Below are 20,258 nucleotides of genomic sequence, written 5' to 3' on the forward strand. Positions count from 1 at the left end.
CGCACTCTCTGGGCTGTGTAACATCATGGCCTTTGTCTGCTAAACACGGATGCTTTCAGGTTCCCAAAGCCAAAAAGAGCTATGCAGGTCACAGCCCTCCCTCAACTTCTCCTTAAGGGCTTCTCATTCTCACTCTATTCACATGTAATTTCAAATCCCTTTTTTCCACAAAGAGAATTTCAGAAACATCTTTGCTGAGTGGCTGAGCTCTCAGGAGGAACTGAAGAGAAAGGGAGAAACATGGAATCACTAAGAACAAAACAAGGACTGGTTCCGAGTGGAGATCAGTGTAGACACCAAAGCTGAGGAATTCCCAGGTAGAACATGGGGCAAACAGCCCACATCCAGTCTCTAATGACGTCCAAGTGGAGATGAATGTAGATACCAAAGCTAACGAATTCCCAGGTAGAACATGGGCGAACAGCCTACATCCAGTCTCTAAGGTCATCCGGACCTAGAAGTGCTTACCTAGTGCTCCCACAAAAGCCAACAGGGAACTGAATTTGAAAAACAAAACAAGGCCAGTAAATTCCTGAAAGGAGACAGCTCTTCTTCCTTGGAGACAAAACAAGCTATGCACTGACTCTCACTAGCAACACACTCTGGCTCAAACATTTTTAAAAGAAGGCTGCCGAACATCTGCTGGCCAATTAATGGGATGCAGCAGCAGCTGTAATGGTCCCTGGGAAGGTATTAGCAATCCTGCTTATGAGACATGAAATGTTGCAAACAGTGGTCCTTTTTCCTTTTTTTTTTTTTTTTTTAAATTTTTATGTCCTCCTGCCTGTAGGAGAGATGAAAAGAAGGGAAAAGGAATGAGGTAGAAGTTCAGCATCAAATACTCTTCCTCACTATTTCCTCTTTTCCCATGTATCTTCATCTTCTCTTCCTAGCCAAACAGCAGTGTGCTGATTTTAACTTAATCAAAGAAAGTGTGGCAAGTGTCTCAATCCACTGATCTCCCTCCCACCCAGTGTGCCATGTTTTCTAAGTGTGAGAGAATTCCCACCAGTGTCTTGGTAGACACAATCTACTACTCTGTTCAAATAGTTTACAACAATCACATGGCCGGGGCTGACTTAGGGACTCTCCTGATGGCTAGGGCCAACTTAGGGGCACTCCCAGGGAACCAGATCCCTCACATGCTTCCCTTCTTCACCAGAGGCACCAAAGAGACCCATCTTCACATAAGCCTTGTCTTCTGTAGTGACAGTCAGGCTGAGAGCGACGCTGCACCTGTGGGTAGGACCAACTCTACCGCTCTTGTAAAGAACATGGCAACATTCAACACAGACCAAGTTTCCCATTCATTATTCTCTCAGCCCTTGATGTCCTCTCCCTTTTCTCTTCAAACTGGAGCTGATTATTCACATATAAGTCCATAGGTACTATATGAGCCAGTCATGATAGTGATCAGTGATGTCGATCAGTGATATTGATCAGTATCATGATCAATAATACCAGCTGATCAAGGTTTGGAATTATCCTGCCATAAAGTACTATCCAATCTGACAGAGAAGAACCCTGAACAACCCACAATAGTTGGAAGTCAAAAGACTTCTCACTTTCTCCCAACTGCGTAGTCACTGGGGTTTTGCCTCAAATTATTTTTTAATTTTAGTCTCTTGATAATCTTTCATCATACGGATCTCCATGGTGGGAAGTTGTCAAATATCAGCGTGTTTACATGAGTTCCCAGTTAACATACCTTCCTTTGGCCACCCTCTTCTTCCCGGAGATCTGAGTCCTGTTCCCTAGGTTCCCCGTGATGGAATGAACTGTGAACATTAATTGGAGAAGTTTTCCAGATCTTCCCAACCTTGCCATCTGGAACTTATTTTGGTGGAATTAACCATTCGTGGTTACCAGGAATGGACTTTCCTTCCCATGGGGAACTATGAATCCCACACAGATGCCTTTACTTGCCTTTCCTGTATCTGTTTCCCTGGCCAAGCCCTGGCTAAACCAGTTTTAGTTAATTACCACTTTTTTGATACCTATTTTTTTTAGTCTGATCCCAGCTCTACCAGTTGCCTCTATAGGAAAGCTTCCTTAAGTAACAGTGAAATAAGGTTCCAAATGCAGCAAGATATTCTGAACCATTTCTGGAGTGTGATGTGAAAAATGGTTAAATAAAAATCAGGCACATAAAATAATAGAAGGTAAGTATGGGAGGAAGCAAAGGTATGAAATGCAGTCGCCTTCAGAGCTGGACAAGTAAGGTTAGTTCTCTATTTAATTTAACCTACGATGGCTCCCTGTCCAATAAAGGCCCTTGGTAAACAGTAAGGGAGTTTTTTCTAATAAATTAATCTAATCCATAGCAAAATATGTTGCCTCAAGATAGTGTTCACTTAGGAGCTACCTAGCGGTAAAGCAAATTTTGACTACAAAGGATGGGATAGTTGGCCACATCCCTTCAAATCCAGAATTCAGTATGGAACATCAGGCTCAGATGTTTTTAACCTCTGAAATGAAAGGGAATAAGTAGCTCTAGCTATTGTAGGAGAGGCTGATAAGGTTCAGTCTGCCACCTAAACAGGCTGGGCTGTCTAATTAGATTAATCAGCAAATCTATTTAAAACAATTCCAAGTTGTTACTTGCCACTCATTTGAAAAATTTGTCAGTGGCTTGGTTATCAGGATGACTACAGCTGATGCTTTTGAACTTTGTTTTCCAGTACAACCAGCCTTGTGTAATTGCCATGTGTCACCAATGTCCACCAAAGACTAAAGGTCAACCATTTGGTAGGAAACAGCTAACCTAGATCATCAAATGCCCTGAGATAACTTGGCAGCTTTCTTTCATGCCTTAGGCTTAAAGGTTGCTCTCATAGGTCTTGCATAATTGTTCTCTATGCTCTCACACTTTCTCCTTCTCTTCATGGCATTTTCACCAGCGGTACAACTCAGAAAGTAGTGTTTATTAATTTGTTCCCCGAGTAGCCTTCCCCAGTGATGGAAGCTTCATGAAGGCACAGACCCTATCCTATGCTGAGAACATCACTTGGCTCAGAGTGGGGAGGCACTCCAAATGCCTGTTCAACGGATGAATTAGGATGGCAGGCTGGAGAATACAAGATCATCCTTCCTCAATCCTCCCAGCTCTTAAGAGTCACCTTCCTCAAGGGACACTCTAAGTCAGTCTCACCACCATTCAAACATCCTGATGGCTTCCCAGAGCCCACCAAATTAAGTACAAAGTGCAGCCTGGCATACTTCCGTGCTCCTCTTCCATCCTGTGCTCACAACAGTGACTTTTAAATATTTATTTTTGGATTTAAGGCAGTGGGATTTTCTCTAAACAAAGTATTTCAAGAAACCCTAATAAATGAAAAAAGAAAGAGAGAGAGAGAGAGAGAGATGATCCAAACAGAAAAGAGGCCAGCAGCCAACCTACTTGGCCTTCGTCTACACCTAGGCACACCCCCAGAATCTCCAGTCTTTAAATTTCCTATACAATTTTGATTGTTAATAATAAAAAAATAGAAGGAAAACAGTAGTTTACTTGTGCCAGGCACTACTCTAACTGCAGTGACTGAATTAATTTCACCCTTGCACAATCTCATAGACGTAGGAGTTGGTGGCATTTTGAAGCCTTCGGGAAGTTAGGTCTCTTCTCAAGGTCTATAGTGCAAGTGAGGGAACTAAGACTGAAAGCAATGATCTGGCTGCAGAATGGCAAAATCTAAGTGCTGAACTATATCCCCTCTCCATATAAGCATTTATTCATTGTACTCATTGAGATATCCCACCATTGCCCATTTCCTGCCCCCCACACTACCACGACTGTTACCACCAAACGACACCACACTGCAATCAGATTATATGTTTTTTGAGGATAAAGACCACTCCCTGTTAGCCTTTGTATTCCATGCAGCACCAGAACTATATACTCTGGATAAGTACTCAATAAATACTGTTAATTTAGTATTAATGTAACACAACACTATCTAATTCTATACACTTAGAATTATCACTGAGATTTCTATGCAGCCTTAATAGGAGGATCCACCCTCCTCCCTTCCACCCCTGCCCCACCAACCTTTACCAGGTGAAGAGACAGAAGCTTAATGATCCTAAGATCATGCATGACCCACTCAGGGTTTATCTTGGTTATGGCCCTGTGCAGTGCTTAAGTCCCAGTTATCTCTACTCACTACTTAAAGAAAGAAAACTCTTTATAACGTAAATAACTGAAAATAAGGTTTTGCCGAAAGATTGGGGAAAAAAGTTATTATAAGTTTAACTTTATTTTTGAGACTCCTGTTGATAAGGAGCAAGTATTTAGGTGATTCCCTGACAGTTTTGGCCAGTGACTGAGTAGGAAAGTCTCCCTATGCTGCTGTCTTACGGGTCCCCATGAGGGCAATAACCTTAAGGAAGGGAACCTCCAAAGACTGGTGTCCTTATTTCTCATTAGCAGTGACATCATTTCCTCTGTGCTGAAAAAGCAGACTGGGATCCCTCTTTGTGAGAGGCACCTGTGAGAAGCCAGGGACCTGGGAACTGACCTGCTGTTAAGTGGGCTGCGTGGACAAGGATTTGGACCCCAGGCTTCAGCTCAAAGTGCACCGAGTTCTGGTTGAGCTTGTGGATCAGCAGTTCTGATATCTGAAAGAAGAAGGGTTACAGTGAGTGCCTCCAAAAGTGCCTTTCAATAAACAACTGTGTTGAGAAATATTTCCTGCAGTTACAAAGGCAGCCTAATGTTATACCTGTGAATTCTAGAAATGAGTCTTGTGTGATTTTGAGATTTTATTCTGGAATATGCACACACAGTGATTTTTAAAGCATGACCCGGGTTTACATCCTAGTTGCTACAAAACTGGACAAACTATTAGTAAATACAAACATTTCTGCTCTTAAAAAACTGTCCTGTGTTATCCTAGAAAACTCACCCCCAGTTTTTTTGGAAAGAGTATTTATTATACACAAAGACTTAAAAGAAGTAATTATGTACAATTTATACATTCTGGTGAGGGTTGTATGCATTTAAATACTTCTTCACAGTGGACTCCATCCCATTCCTCTCTGTGCTTCCTTTGCCTTCCCCTGACTGTACTGTGTGGTTTTTCATAGAATAGACACTTTATGAATATTTACTGAATGGTAAATATAGTTCCACTAAAATAATAAATTATACAGTTGGAACAAACTGTAGGCACAATCTAAGTGATGCATTGGCCAATCCTTGTTTCCTGCTTATGGACATTAGCTAACCTACTCCCCAGGCCGATGCCCATATACTGGGCAGACTTATGGGATTCTGGGCCTTGAAATAGTGAACCTCAACAAAGGGCAAAGAACCGTATTTGGGTAGTAACAGCATAAAGGTAGGTTTGACAGAAAAGGTAAAACTCTGTTCTGTTCATTTGTTTAAAGTAGAAAATCCAGCCCCATTTTCTTATCCTTCTGAACAATTTCTGAAAAGCAATTGAAATTGAAATTGCAAACAACTTCAGGGAAAACCACACTCCTATTATTTTTATCTTACTTTATTTTTAATATTCTAATCATCAATTTAATATTTTACTTAATGTGCTATTTAGGTCTAATTAGATGCTTTTTAGCAATCTTTTTTTTTTTTCTATAAAAATGTGTCAAGTTTCACTCAGCCTACTGAGTAGCCAAAATGACACCTTCGAATGACCCTTTTATCAATTAAGCAGGGCCTGATGGCTTTGTTTTGAAGCAGAATCCCTGGCAGACCCCCGATGGGTAATGGAACTGAGCTGCCCTGCAGATGAACTTCTTTGCTTAACCACAGGAACTTGGGACGACTGTTGGTGACCCACGGTCAAGCACCTGGGATCCAGTGTAAACTCAGCATCTCAAATGCTTTCACTTGGCAAACCACGCAGAAAAACAAGGTTGTGATACACTTACAGTGAAAACAACTTTCTCCTTTATAGTAGGCTCTATATTACTCTTTTTCCTGGTCCCTGGGAATCTTCTGGAATGCTCCAGGTTTACAGGAATAGATTTCTAACACAGACTGTGCAGAATGCTTTCCCTGTGTGATCTCTAAAGTGTTGCAATATATAGGCTTGTATTCTACCTTATAATTTACTTGGTAAGTAAATTTATTGGAATCTGGCAGGACTTTTGGTAGAGGTCACTCAGCAAGGTTTTTGCTAATGAAACAGACACACACCCAGGAATGTGTGTGTGTGTGTGTGTGTGTGTGCGCGTGTGTGTGCATGTGTGTGTGTGTGAAATGTATACATTTACATACATATGCATATATATGTGTATATATCTATATTTATATTTGCATAGGAATATTTTAACTCAAATGGGGAAGACTTCTCAGAAGTAATTTATGAACTGCACTGCTTTGCAGAGTCCATCATGTGGCCAAGAGGGAAATATGTATTCACAAGAGAAAGACTTCTTTCAACCAGTTGATGTGATATTTACTTCCTATTCCTGACGATGCTTTTTCCTCAAGTGAGAGGTACAAATAACTAAACCAGAAGAAAGCGTTCATCAGAACAACATATTTCTAATTTATAATCTCTGGGAGAATTCTTTGTGAAAATAATTCCAGGATTTGTTTTGGTTTATGACATTGCTTCATTGGATTTATCTGTATCATGTACAAAACTAAGCAGGCTATACCAAGATAATCTGGTAGCAGAAAGTATGTTTCATGTATTTAACTTGCATGAAAAGACACGCAGTAAAGAACACGTATCTATGGGGAAGAAATTACGCACAGAAACAAAATTAAATGAAATGTACATCGCATATAAGAATAATCTCAATTAGAACCATGTAATTCAAATAAATGAGTACAAAATTGTTGACAGACTTTTACAACTTTAAATGTTTTTCAAGCCATTTGAAGAATTGTTTATTTTGTATTTTCCATCAGATCATGAGTTGTTATATATTTTATACATAAAATATACTCAAGTATATAGACCATATACATATCTGCACTGAACAGTTTATATTGGCAAAGCTGCCTATGTCTCAGTATTTTTCTAACAGAGAACGTCTTAGGTGTTAGTGCTGGTGTCTCCATGGAAAGGACCATGGAGCTTACAGGACCCACTTAAGTTTACCCAGTTAATATTTGAAGTTGACACCAGACTTCAGTTTTGTTTGATTCCTAATGCTGGGGCATTTTGTTAAAAACATTTTCCTTGAACCAGCTGACAAAAGGAGAGAGCAAGAGATATGTGGGAAGAGGGCTGGCTAAGTAGGTTTCAGAAATTAAAGAAAAAAAAAACACCACTGCAGCATTTCATAAATTATGCTGCCATCTCTTATTCGTCTTTGAGGCACACTCATCACCCCAGTCCCAGGACAGCTGCCCAGTACGAGCTGCGCCAACAGGCAATTGCCAGCCCTCTCCCCTGGACTGCCGCATTCTGCTCAGCAGTCAATACAGTCTGTACTGTTGGGAGAGACTTTGGCTGTGAAAGGGTGGCATAAACTGGAATCTGAAGGGCAGGTGACTGTAGCCTACATGGGAAGAACAGAACCTTGCATGGTAGAGACTAAGTGGGATAATGTGTGACTCCTGGGACACCGAACTTGTTGAAGCCAGTTCAATATATTTATTTTTCTTTCTCTGGCCCGGGAAAGTGTGTTGTCTTAGCAAGCTGCACGTAGCCTTTGTGCTGTTATCCCTCTCCTGCTGCTCTCCTACGTAGTCCATTTTCTATTCTCTTTCTAAATAATCACGACCAAAGAAATGACATACTAGCCTTGGTACCTGCCCATTGGTGGACTCTGCTTGGGACTCCAGGGCAACCCACACTTCCCTTGAAGTACCAGGTAAAAACACAGTTGGGACGCAATAAAAACACTCGGAAAGCTACCATCAGCACGGCATAGTGGGAGGGAGCTGCTACAGGGAAAACACCAGTTCTCTTCTGTATCTTCTTCACAAAATATAAAATGTAAGTACGGACATCAGAACAGGCTAGGTTAGGCTGGGGTAACAGGGTTAAAATCTCAAGGGTTTCCAACAGTGAAGGTCTATTTCTGCGTCACACTTCATACCCACTGCAGGTGGACGGTGGTGCTGTGTTCATTATGATCACACAGGGATACAGGCTGGTGGAGCTATGCCCTCAAACGTTTCTGTCCACAGCACGACGGGAGGGAAAAGGAACCCTCCAGGGTCTATAACCGGCATTTGAATACTTCCCCTTGCAAGGAAACAAATCACTTCTGCTCCCAACTCATTGGCCACAATTAGTCACATGGTTCTGCCCACAGAAGAGGCACACGGGTACCCGCCTACCATGTATCCAGAAGGAAATGAGCTGGAAATAGTCAACAGCAGTGATGGCTGCCACACAAAAAGCAAATTTAATGCTGAATCAATGTTTAATGTAACCAATAGGAGAAAACACTCTCTCAGGGTATAAGAATGAAACACATCAAATATTGAAACATGAAAACCGGTAAGTTTAAGAACAGAGCAGTAGGTAAATTTACAAAACATATAAGCCAAACAGGTGGTACAAGTTGAAACTATAGATGCGAACTGGTCTTTGGCAGACTTCTCAATGATAAAGTTGCACAAGGCCAGAATGCTAACATTTATCTCTGAAGCTGGCAGGAGGAATGCAAACCCTACTGAACGTAAATAGCATTCTGGTGCCATGTTCAGAGATACTTGCCTGTAATGACCTTGGAGCTGACCCACCTGGTCACTCCTGATCCTATTATATTAAGGTCCTTTGAAACGGCAGTTGAAGAATCTTCCTTTTGGATTCAACAAAGGAGGAGCTTTCCCAATTCATACAACATAATTTTTGGATAAAATCATGAGGCTGGCAAAGGAACCAAACACTAATTCTACCTAACACCAGCTTACCCAATTCGTTCCATTGTTAGCACCAGAGAACCATCTTGTTGAAAGTGCCTGAGAAGTTTCCTGGGTGATATAATGAAGAAACACCTGGGTTGTACATATTTCCTTCCCGGTATTCCCCATCACCAGCTCTAAATTTGTCTCCCTTGGCCATATTCCTTCCAGTCCAACTTTTATCTGCTCACCTTCCAATTATAGTTTCCTGCTTTAATGATCTTCCTTGTGAACTCCAGGGTATTTCTATAATCAAACTCCCCATGTTAAAAAATCTGGACAGGGTAGATCATATGGGTAATAGTCTGAGATCATCAATTACAGTTCACAATGAATCTTTAAATGCTGCCATTTAAACGAATTCCTTAAAATGCTGCCAATAGACTGTCCATGTTCCAAGGCACCTTTCCTTTCTCTGGATTTTGGATTTTCCACGGATCAAAGGTATATGGTAACAGAAACAGCCAAGGAGGAAATTCAGTGTTGTTGGTTGACATTTTTTCCACAATCTTCTTGTTTCTTTTTAAATGTTTCATGCCCTTTAAGGATTCTGCAAGACAACATGTAGGCTGCCTATCTCTCCAGCACAGTGTCACAAACAATCTCGATAGAACATGATGGTCTTTCCTCCCTCCGGGACAGCCAGATACAAATCTGTTCCCCTCTGAGGACTCAGAGAGAAGCTAGGGAGGACAGGCGGGGGCGGGGGACCGTTGCTCCATACCTGAGCAGCTGGGGCAGCGGGATGTGCTATCCCTGATGAGGCCAGCTAAGGGCAAGTGAGCCTTTTCTCGCTCCCCAGGGATCTGAAGTAAAGACTGGTGGAACCCTCCCAGACAGAGGTCACTTGATTAACCCTGCCCACGTTAGCCTGATAACAGGGTCAAGTACTTCTCACTGTGAGGAATTTTCAATTTATTTCACAGACAAGATAGCTTGATCTGAGCCAGCATGGCAGCTCCCCTAGGAAGGCTAAGGGAGGAGAGCCAAGAGCCTTGGCCAGGGTCTCCCCCTAGCAGGTTTCCGGGCCCATCTGGAGGGGGAGGGGGGGTCCCACTTCTTACCCCCGCACTGGGGGTTGTGCGTGGTATGCTCACAAGAAAGGAGCCTGAGCATCAAGACAGGGACAAGGTCAGCCCCTCCCAAGTTCCAGCTGGGATTTGGAGGAAGCATCTCCTCCTGCTGTTTGGTTCTGCTCTGCATTCCTTTGAAGTTTCTGTGGAATTTCTTACAAAGGGAATCAGCTGCTTTTGTCAGCCTGGTGTTACTTCTCTCCCCCCGCCCCTTTTTTTCTGTGGGGAATCATGTCCTTCTCCATTCTCTGTCCACTTGATTCTGGAGAGGCTTCCTGAATCCCTAATTCGGGCGGCCCATAAAACATCTTAGTGGTTGGAGCCAGCACTCTGTCCCTCTGACCACAGGGAGGAGGTAAGAGATGCTCACTTCTCCCAGGCCGGGCCAGCGAGAACTGTTCACAGGAGTTCTTGTGGTGCTCTTGGGAGAGAGAGGCACTGCTTTTCAGATGTGGCTGACAGGCCAGCTGAACAGAAGCAGGGCCACCTGAGGCCATCTTTGCCTCCTGCCTGCTGGCTTCATTCTTAAACAGGCTCCCCATGGGGAAACAAAGAAAAGAGATGGAGAAAGGGGGAGTGAGGGGAGTATTTGGTGGCATTTTTGAGTGGCTCTGAATTCACTGAATGAATTCATGCTTGAACTGTATCCTTGGACCTCTCCATAAAATAAGCTCCCAGCTTCACTGTTTTTGCTTAAACTGGTTTGAACCGGCTCCCTCTCAGTTGCATCAGAAATTAAAAGAAGAAAAAAAAAAGATACAAAAACTCAAAACAAAACATTTCTCATTCATTTCCTGGTGCAACAGCCTTGGTCGTTTGGGACCCATGGAAGCAAAGCAGCTTCTGATCCACGTCTGCGGTGGGGGGGAGGGGGCGGTGCACAGAGTCGGGGGCCACAGGCTTGAGCTCCTTGCCGAAACCCAAGTAGCATCTCATTCTCTTGGAGAGCTGTGTCACTTCGGGCAAGTCACTTCTTCATGCTGGGGCCTGAATTCCCTCCCTTGGAAGAGTCTGAGTCAGAGAGAAGGTCAAAGAACCCTTGGAGGTTGAAAACCACAGGTTTCCAATGGCAGCCCACTTCTCAGCATCTCAACCCGTGGCTCAGTTTTATATGTTGATTTCATTACTGCACATTTTAAATCAGGGTAAGAATATCCGCTCCAACAAAGACACTCATTTCTTCTGTGCCTGGTTTGGCATTTGTCTGGTTAGAGTCCTAGGTAAGGCTGGTGCAACTTCCTTCAATAGACGTATGATGCTGGCCTGGTAGCTCGCTCTCCTTCGTGTTGCAAGTGCACACAAACACTCAGATGGGGCTCCCCCACTCCTGTGCCGTCCCTCATGTGCATTCCTCCCATTTCTTACTGTCCTTGTTCTCTTCTCTATTTTGTATAATCTCATGCGGTCATCATCCTCTTACTCTCGCCAGCTCTTGCTTCCAATATGTGCCCTTCACTGTACCAAATAGTCTCTTTCACAAGTTTAAACTCCCATATTGCATTTCCATATATCCTCTTCCTATCTCGAGATGGCTACAAATGTATCCAGAATGTATTTATCACTTACTGACCATTTACTAGGAGTCAAGTATGTTGCATGTCATGTCTTGAATGTTCTCTCAAACACTTTATGAAACGGGCATTATAGATTGTGTCACTTTGGCTGGTTTATGTGACCCTTCTAGTCCTAAATTACTTTGTCTATAAATAATAGATACAATGGATATCAGAGCTAAAACTAAAAACTTGTCTGTTTGTTTTTTTAATTTCTCCACTTCTCTGTTTTTTTTTTTTAAGATTTTATTTATTGGGGGGCGGGGGGCATGAGCCGGGGGAGGGGCAAAGGGACAAGGAGAAGCAGGTGCCCTGCTCCAAGATCATGACCTGAGCTGAAATCAGACCCTTAACTGAGTGAGCCCCCCAGGTGCCCCACTCCCCTGTGCTCTCTCTAATAAAAAGACTGGTCTCCCTATAACGTGTGCCAAGTGCTAAGTCACACAGCCTTCAAACCTCTGACTCAGTGGTTCATCAGTGACACCAGGCAGCCTGAGACAGTCCACCATTCTCAGCGTTTTTTGGAGGCAGGTAGTCAGATGAGAGAGACAATGAAGGGGAACAAGATCTCCAGAGAAGAGAGTCCAAACAAGGTCCGTTCCTACACAAGCAAAAGAAACTTTACAGAACATATCCCTCTTCTTCCTAGATTTCTCAAGAAAACATCTTTTAGAAAAAGAGAAAAACCAAACCAAACCAAAACAAAAAAACAAACAAACAAACAAAAAAAAAAACAATTGTAAGTGTGAGAAACAGAGATGCCCAGAGGATGGGATGCCTCGGAAATCAGCTGGCTCTAAGTCTGGACACTCTTCCGTACGTGAAAGGGTTATAACCTGAGTTTCATGGAAGCTCGACGCGATTTCCAGAGGAGGAACAACTGCATGTGCTCAGACCTCAGGCCTTTAGGTACTCATCTACCTCCCCCACAGGTGCGCAGCAGGGCGGGGATAAGAAGCAATCCATTTCGTTCTCCCACAAAGTTGCAGGTGCAGATAATAATTTGTAGAAAATAGCGGGAAGCCGAGTGCCCGGGCTGAGTGGGGTCAGGTGCAAATCCGACGGACCACCTGCCGCGGGCTCTTCAACAGCAGTTCGCTAGGAGATGGGGTTCAGCAGGCTTTCCAGGATACCTTTGCCCTTCGTTACTTGTGCATGGAGAAAATTACCGAGGTGAGCCTTCTGCCAAGTGAGAAAGCGCCATTGAAAGGAGGGTGTGTGCTAGGAAGTGAGCCAGGCTGTAATTGGGGGTTGTTGCTAATAAGCCTGTCATAGGAGGTTCTCAAGCCATCTTCAAAGACGAGAGATCATGCGACTAGATTATGGGCTTATTCTAAACAAACTGAAAAGCTCCACATACTGGAGGGGAGAAAGCCAATATTTATTCAGAGTCTGAGAAGAGAATCCTATTTTTTTAATCTTCCTGCCAGAAAGCACTGAGAAACCAAATTCATGTAGTTTCTAGCAGGGTAACCAGACCAAGACTGATGATTCTAACTGAACGGATGATGAAGAAGGGAGAGGGGAAGAGGAAGAAGAGAAAGTAGAAGAACAAGGTAATAATCAACCTCACTACGCAGACTGAAGACTCCTTTGAAGTTCAAAGGCAGGGGGAAGAGATCGAAGGAGGCAGGACACACACACACACACACACACACACACACACACACACACGGAGTCAGCTATTCCAGAAGGCAGTGGACATGAAGAAAAGACGGACCCCGCACAGCCAGCGGAGGTGTTCTGGAACCAAGATTACTTCGTTTATTATAAACACAGAGCGGGTCCTCTTGGCCTGGTGGCGATACAGAGGGTTCAGGGTGTGTATAAAAGTCACACCTTTTAAAAACAGTGTCATGCATCGCATGTCGTTTGACTCTCATGACAGTTTTTTGATCCAAGTCAGAAAAGGAATAAATGGGTTTGACTTCCAAGTATTATCAGCCACTTGCTTTCTTCCCCCACTTACTATCTCGGCCTGTTTTCCCACCGACGTGTCTAACTCCCTGTCAGCGCTCTAACCTACAGCACGGAGACACCTTCTGAGGAGGTGAGCCACCGCCTCCAATAATCACGCTTGCACCGGCCTGACTGCGAGGCCGTAGTTCCAATCAGCAGATTCTGGGTGCGAACAGAGAACCACAAATGGCCAGCGCCCTCACCCTCAAGCCTGGACCCCCCAGAGCACCGTGCTGGGGGGTCAGGTACAAGCGGGGGTGTGGTTCAGAGTCCTGTGGAAGCTGAATGTCACCCGGGGGACTCACCTGCTCCAGGTCCTCAGCCGACTGCTTGTTTTCTCCAGTCGGGTCCTGATAGGGCAAGACAAAGAGCTCCGCGGCGGTGGGCAAGCCAGGGAGCACCGCCACCAGGATGTGCTGGGCTGGGATGCCTGTGGCCTGAGAGAGAGAGACAGAAGCTCACGTAAGTCCCACAGAAGAGGCGGGGAGGATGCACAGAGTGGTCGGCGGGTAGCAGGGCAGCAGGGTGGGGAAGGCAAGCAGGCAGGCAGGACACAGCCTCCTGGAAAGGGACACGGCATGGAGCAAGGTGGCTGGAGCCTGTGACGATGGCACTCCCGGGGGCTAAGACAGTGCTCTCTCCCTGAGGGAAGTGGGTGCTGCCTCCCCTTCTGCCAAACAGATGGCAGAGGCAGGAAGGGTCAACAGTGGCTCAAGGCCATCTAGGGAGCGCGTGGGGACGCAGAGCTTGCAGCTTGGCTCTGACCACGACGCCCTCCCTCTGCAGTGCTCTACTGCCTCCCGTCGCCGGACACTTAGCACACAGCAGCCCTGGTGACAGTTAACGTCCTGTTCTACAGTCCTCCTCAATTTTAAACTCAGAGATTATGTCTGAATCGTCCTCATCAGGTCCAAGAATGCTGCTCGAACGGTGTCTGATTACACATTTCACAGTGAAATGTGAACGGAAAAACCCCATTTGATGAGGTAAAGGTAACTGCTTTTATACCCCTCTCTGTTACCCAGGAAAAAGGAAGGAAATGGCAAATAAACTGACCCCAGGTTGTACTTCTGGGAGGGTTTATTGGAGTCTGCTGGACAGTACGGTACCTCAGGGCTTAAGGAAGTAGCCAAGTGCACTGCTCATCTCAAAGACAGGGTGGGAGGCTAGGAGGGCTGGGTGCCTCCTGAGATGCGGTGAACAAGGAGCCTTTGCAAATGGAAGGGATCGACCCCTCCGTCCCAGCACAGCCTGTCCTGAGAGATGCTGAGCCAAATGGTCTATTCTGCGTCCAGCTGATTATGCTACGCAGCAGCCTGGAAATACTGATTCACAGTAATTTCTAGGCTTCTGGACAGCTGGTGGAAAGGTAGAAGCCCAGGGGATGTGATCCCTAGATTAGGAATGCGAAGAGAGCTCAGCCTGGAAGACTGGTCACTGCTGAGCTAATGCCTGAGGGCATAAGTCGCCTGAGGGCATCGGGCAGCTACATGGATCTCTAGAACGCTACAGGTAGAAGAAAAGGGGCTGTGGGCTCATGGAGGGGTGGAAGTCATCTCTCTTGAACAGCAGAGGAGAGAAACCAGTAGTTACACTAGGGACCAACAGCTCCAAGGGCAGAGGGAGCGATTCCCGAGGCGCCTGCGGGTTAGTCGATGCGCCCCCTGGTGGCCATGACGTTTGGCCACACGGAGTATGTGGATGCTGAGTCAGGAAGACAAAGGCCAGGTGGCATTTAGGCACAGCCTTTCTCCACCCCACTGTTCCACGTATCCCTGCTTCTCCATGTGAGAAAGCAAAGGATGGCCGTAGAATGGAGAGGTTAGGAAACCACGAGGGCAAACTGACTCCAGAGTTTGACTCTTAACTGTGGCCACGGCCAGAACCCCTGAAGTCTCCATGTTCGGTTTCCTCATCTGTAAAATGGGAATGATTATAGCAGCTACATCATAAGCTACTTCTTTTGTGATTAAATGTGCTAAAAAATGCAAAGCACTGAGCAGAGTTTGGGGAACACCATAAGCGTGAAATTACTGTCAACAGAGACCACGGCATGAGTATGGAGAAGGCCAGCCCTTTGCCAACAGGCTGGAGATGAGATCTGTTTTCTGAGCAGGCTTTCCCGGAATGCCTTTATCCCACCAGCACTTTGTGTCACAAGGCATCCAGTGCTGGGTCCAGGGAACAATGTATGAAACACCCTACGCTGATTTTCCTGTTAGGCTAAGAAGATGCCCTGGAGAGAGAGCTCATTTCTGATTTTCTGGGTTTGCACCATAAATCTGAGCAGCTCCACGAGCATTTATTCCACTTCTGGCCTCACTCATGAAAGTGTCTGCTTGCAGGGGGCGACGTGCTTACTCAGATAGGGATAAAACTCACCGCCTCGCTGTTCTCCCGGAAACCACAGGGGGCCGGGTTTCATAGCACAAGCCCAGACCCTGGACTCAGAACCTTCACTTCACTTCACTGCCTTCATCACTTACCAGCTGCGAGACCTAAACAAGTTATTTAACCTCTCTGAACCTCAGCAGCTTTGCCCACAGGATGAGGACAATAAAGCCTTCCTCTCGGGGCTGTGGCGGGGGAGACATGCCTTTGAAAGAACAGGGGCAGAGAGAGATGACTGACCGTCGTGGGCTGACTCTCACTAAGGGTATTCTCGCCGTGTCCCTTCAGTCTGGGACCCTGGGGCTGACTATGCACTTGCTAGTGACCTGAGCATGAACCCTGCCGTATGAAGAGGATGGTCACAAATTCCCATGTGTTTTGCTCTAAGCAGAAGAGAAGTTTCATAAGGCGCAAGGACCGTGTCTTTGTCCCCACTTTCATCCCCCCACCAGGAGCACCTAGGCTGGGTCTGCCCATGCCGGGATCAGCGACGCAGATGGCAGGGCGCCTGCCGGACCTCCCTGGGGCTCCGGCTCTTTCCTAGCAGTTCTTGGTCCATGGGCCCCTCAAGGGGCAGCTCGTGGAGGACAGAGAGGGAACGGGCCCCGGAAGAGAAGGAACCGTCTGCACTCACTTCCACCAGGGATTTTTTGATGACTCGGCTGATGTCCCTCCTCCACTCAGGGATATCCGGGTTGTAGTCATCCAGGTTCGGAGAGAAGGACAGGCGAAGGGATCGGAATTCCTCTGGGGATACAACAGTTGGGTAATGACTCAGAGTCCACTAGTTTCCTCAAAAGCATGTTAGATATTTTATGCGAAGCCTTAATAAAGGGCCCTTTTCCTCCATCGTCACCAAAGAGCGGCTTCTAGAAGGCAAATCTGCTAGTCCATTCAGAATCTGCTATCTCCCCCAGCCCTCATTTACTAAACCAGAGCTCCAGGTCTGGCCCATGCCTCACTCTGCGGCCTCTGTTGGCTGGTCCCGGTGCTAGACTGAGCAATTGAGGACACTAGAAGCCCGGAGTACCTGGGTGCCCGCCCCTTAGGCGTGTGACCCTGGGTCTCTGCACACTCTGTCCCTCCCACAGGACGCATACCCTTTCTCTTGGCCATGCACGCAGTGTTCAAGCTCTCGTTTGAGCACTTACCGAAGGCATACTTGCCTCCACCACGGTTCAGTGTTCTTTTTCATGGCCCTACTGTGTCTGGCACACACTCCTAATATCATTATGATTGTATGATTATTATAACCATGATTCCATGGTTATAATTATCCCTATAGTCATTCCATTGCTATGTTTCGTTTGTATGGAAGTTTTACTTCATGGAATTTTAAACTCCTTAACTCCAAGAATTTGTTAATTGTCTCTGTAGTCCCTGAGTTCGTCTCGGTCCTTCCAAGAGTAGGATGAGATTGCAAAAGCAAGGGTATTAGGAGGAGAAGATGGGGAGGCTGAGGAGGGGGTGCACTGTAGCCCCCAGACACATCCATGACACTTGCGGGAGAGGGGGAGGAAGGCTCGGTGGCTGCCTTGCAGTGTGAGGAAGGTCCAGCAGGACTGTCAGGGAGTCCTTGAGCCACATGAGCAAAAGAGGAGTTGTCTGCATGCCAGGAATGAGTCTGCTTTAATATGTCTGTCACACTCGGCCAGTAGCTGCGGTCAGCACCTGGGAGGCATGGCCTTGGCCCAAGACAGTGATGGGTTTCGGAGCCCAGCAATGGGGAACTCAGTCCACGACAAGTCAGGTCATGTCACCACCCTAAAACCTGTTAGTGGCTTTTAGGAAAAAAAAAAAAAAATCAACTTCTTAACCATGGCCTTCATCATCCCACATAAGCCAGGACAGACTTTTTCTGCTGCCTATCTCCATGCTCCTCTGTGCTCCAGGACCTCTCTGTGTTGCCGTGCTCCTTCCCACATGAGCACACTCCCACTCCCCCAGATACGGCATGGTTGGCCCCTTCTCATCATCCATCAGTTTCTCCCAGGAGAAATTCTGCCACTAGCAACCTGAGTTACCCTCCCTTCTGCTACCTCAGGCACCTTTCATCATATGACCCTATCTGTCGTCTTTGCACTTCTTGCACTTAAATTATTTTGTTTTTACTGCCTGTCTCCCACACGGAGACATAATGTCAGCAAGGACAAGAAGACCATATTCCTGGTCCTGTGGGATGGTACCAAGCACATGGTAGGTTTTTGATTATTAGCTAGTCTTTTAATAAATTTGTTAAATAAATAATTACATAACACTGGAGGCTGTCTGTAATTTATGTATTTACTTATTCAACAAACATTTCTTTCTTGTTTAAAGCATGTTCTCATGTTTCAGTAGGGGCTCAGTGACATGGGTAATGCTGATTATACATTCAGAAAACATAAAAGCCCACTTGTGCATTTCCTAACAATGCTAAAGACTTATCAGACACAGACTTTGAAGACTCTTAAATTGTAAGGAGTGTATTATGGCAGTTAGCCTATTTCAAAGACGTATTTTTCACAGCTTGACTGTTTTATGAGATACTGGTCACCTGTATGAACATCACCACTTCAGTTCTGATGGAGAATAATGAAATGCATCTTAATTAGTAGCATGTAAATGGGAGTCCCAAGGAATCAGCCACTGAGTCCTAACTTTTCTCTTTAAATATGTAAATTGATGTCATTTTCACTCTCCCCAAACCCCTTACCAAACAAAAACATCATGTGTAAGGGAACCTGTTTATCTTTATAAAAAGACACAGATAGAAAAATAACATGGCTCTCTCTGTAATAACTTAGCAAGCTCAGTAGCAGGACACAGGAGTGTTAGACTTAAGTTTACTCAACAAGCAGGGGATGCTTGTGGGAATACTAAACAAGGTGAATACCAGTAATAAAGACACACACACACACACACACACACACACACCAGTAATAAAGACACACACACACACACACGGTTGAGCCTCTGAACAGTATGTGGTTTAGGACGCCATGCCTCACCCTGATAGCTGAAAATCCACAATTATCCCCAAAAGCTTCACTGTTAATAGCAAACTGTTGACCAGGAGACTTACCGACAATGTAGTCAATTAACACTTATTTTGTATGTCATCCTTCATACACAGTACTCTTACGATAAAGTAAACCAGAGAAAGGAAAAATTAAGAAAATAATACGGAAGGTAAAATACATTTTTAGTACTGGACTGTACTTACCCCCCAAATCCATATACGAGGAAACCCTTGCAGTTGAAACCTGTGTCATTCAAAGGCCAACTCTGTGTGTGTGTGTGTGTGTGTGTGTGTGTGTGTGTGTGTGTTTGCAGCTGCTGAGGCAGATGAATTCTACACATTTACATTTTCTTTTTTGTATTTAAAAGCAAACCTGTGCCCTGAAGCAAATTAAGGGAAACAATGCAGACTAAACGACTAAACGAACCAGATTTCTTTTCTGCAGTCCATTTGGTGGCTTGGGGTGGACAGTTTTTCCCCTGTCAATTTCCCAAATATAATCCTTCCTTCGGTCTGTCTGTAAGGGCCTTAACATTCCCCTCAGCTTAACTAAGTTTTAGACAACTTTCTTCCTGACTGCAGGTCTCTGACATCCCTTTGCTTCCAGCATTTACTTTAGAAAACCTGAAATTGTAAATCTCTTCTCTGCTCTTCTGAGATACACATCTTTTCCTAACCAGGAATGCCTTTCTCAGGAACCTGGAGCCATCTCTTTGAAATGTGACCATCAAGAAAGATAGAAAAAGACTATGGAGATTCCTCAAAAAATTAAAAATGGGACTACCATATCATCCAGAAACCCCACTTGTGCCTATTTATAAGAAGGAAACAAAAATACTAACTTCAAGGGAGATCTGCATCCCCACGTTCACTGCTGCATTATTTATAATAGCCAAGATATGGAAATGACCTAAGTGTCCACAGACAGAGGAATGGATAAAGAAAGTACAGTATAGACATACAATGGAATATTATTCAGCCATAAAGAGAAAGAAATCCTGCCATTGTTGAGAAGGCAATGGGTCATGGGTCAGTGCCCATCAGTGACACCCATGACCTCCAGGAAGGAGACAGAGGACAGAGAGCCCATGTGGAACAGCCACGAGAGCTGGTTAGTGGGGTAACTTCAGAGCATGGGCCCTGCAGTCTAGATGGGCTGGGTTAGAGGCCCAGCTCCGAGCTGAGACAAGTTACCCACCCTGCTAAAGGAACAAATGAGAGTAGTAACACCAGTCACCCCTACACCAGGGTTGTTATGAGGATTCAGTGCATTCCCAGAGTATAGAAAGGAGATGCAGAAGGAAAGAGAAGCAAAAGTTCTCCACTGTGGCCACCAGGTTGACAGGTCTCCTCACTGACAGGACCTTGTTAGGAAAACCACAGCCCTGGTTTGCTTTCACTTACTCTTTGGGCTTCTCAAGCCTCTTGAAGGAGGCTGGGGAGGGTGA

At 45.2% G+C, this 20,258-nt stretch overlaps 1 protein-coding gene across 7 annotated transcripts in view; it reads right to left on the minus strand.

Moving 5' to 3' along the window:
- The window catches only part of SORCS1 (sortilin related VPS10 domain containing receptor 1), a 513,368-nt gene that overhangs the window by 17,220 nt on the left and 475,890 nt on the right, over nucleotides 1-20,258 (minus strand). For all 7 annotated transcript variants that reach the window (XM_046027660.1, XM_046027661.1, XM_046027664.1 and 4 more), the window contains 3 exons: nucleotides 16,444-16,556; nucleotides 13,724-13,855; nucleotides 4,515-4,614 (listed from right to left, as the gene is read on the minus strand). In XM_046027660.1, coding sequence (XP_045883616.1) covers nucleotides 4,515-4,614; nucleotides 13,724-13,855; nucleotides 16,444-16,556 — 345 coding nt within the window. The remainder of the gene's footprint in view (nucleotides 1-4,514; nucleotides 4,615-13,723; nucleotides 13,856-16,443; nucleotides 16,557-20,258) is intronic.

This window comes from Meles meles, chromosome 13, assembly GCF_922984935.1.
Source record: "Meles meles chromosome 13, mMelMel3.1 paternal haplotype, whole genome shotgun sequence".
Taxonomy (NCBI): Eukaryota; Metazoa; Chordata; class Mammalia; order Carnivora; family Mustelidae; genus Meles; species Meles meles.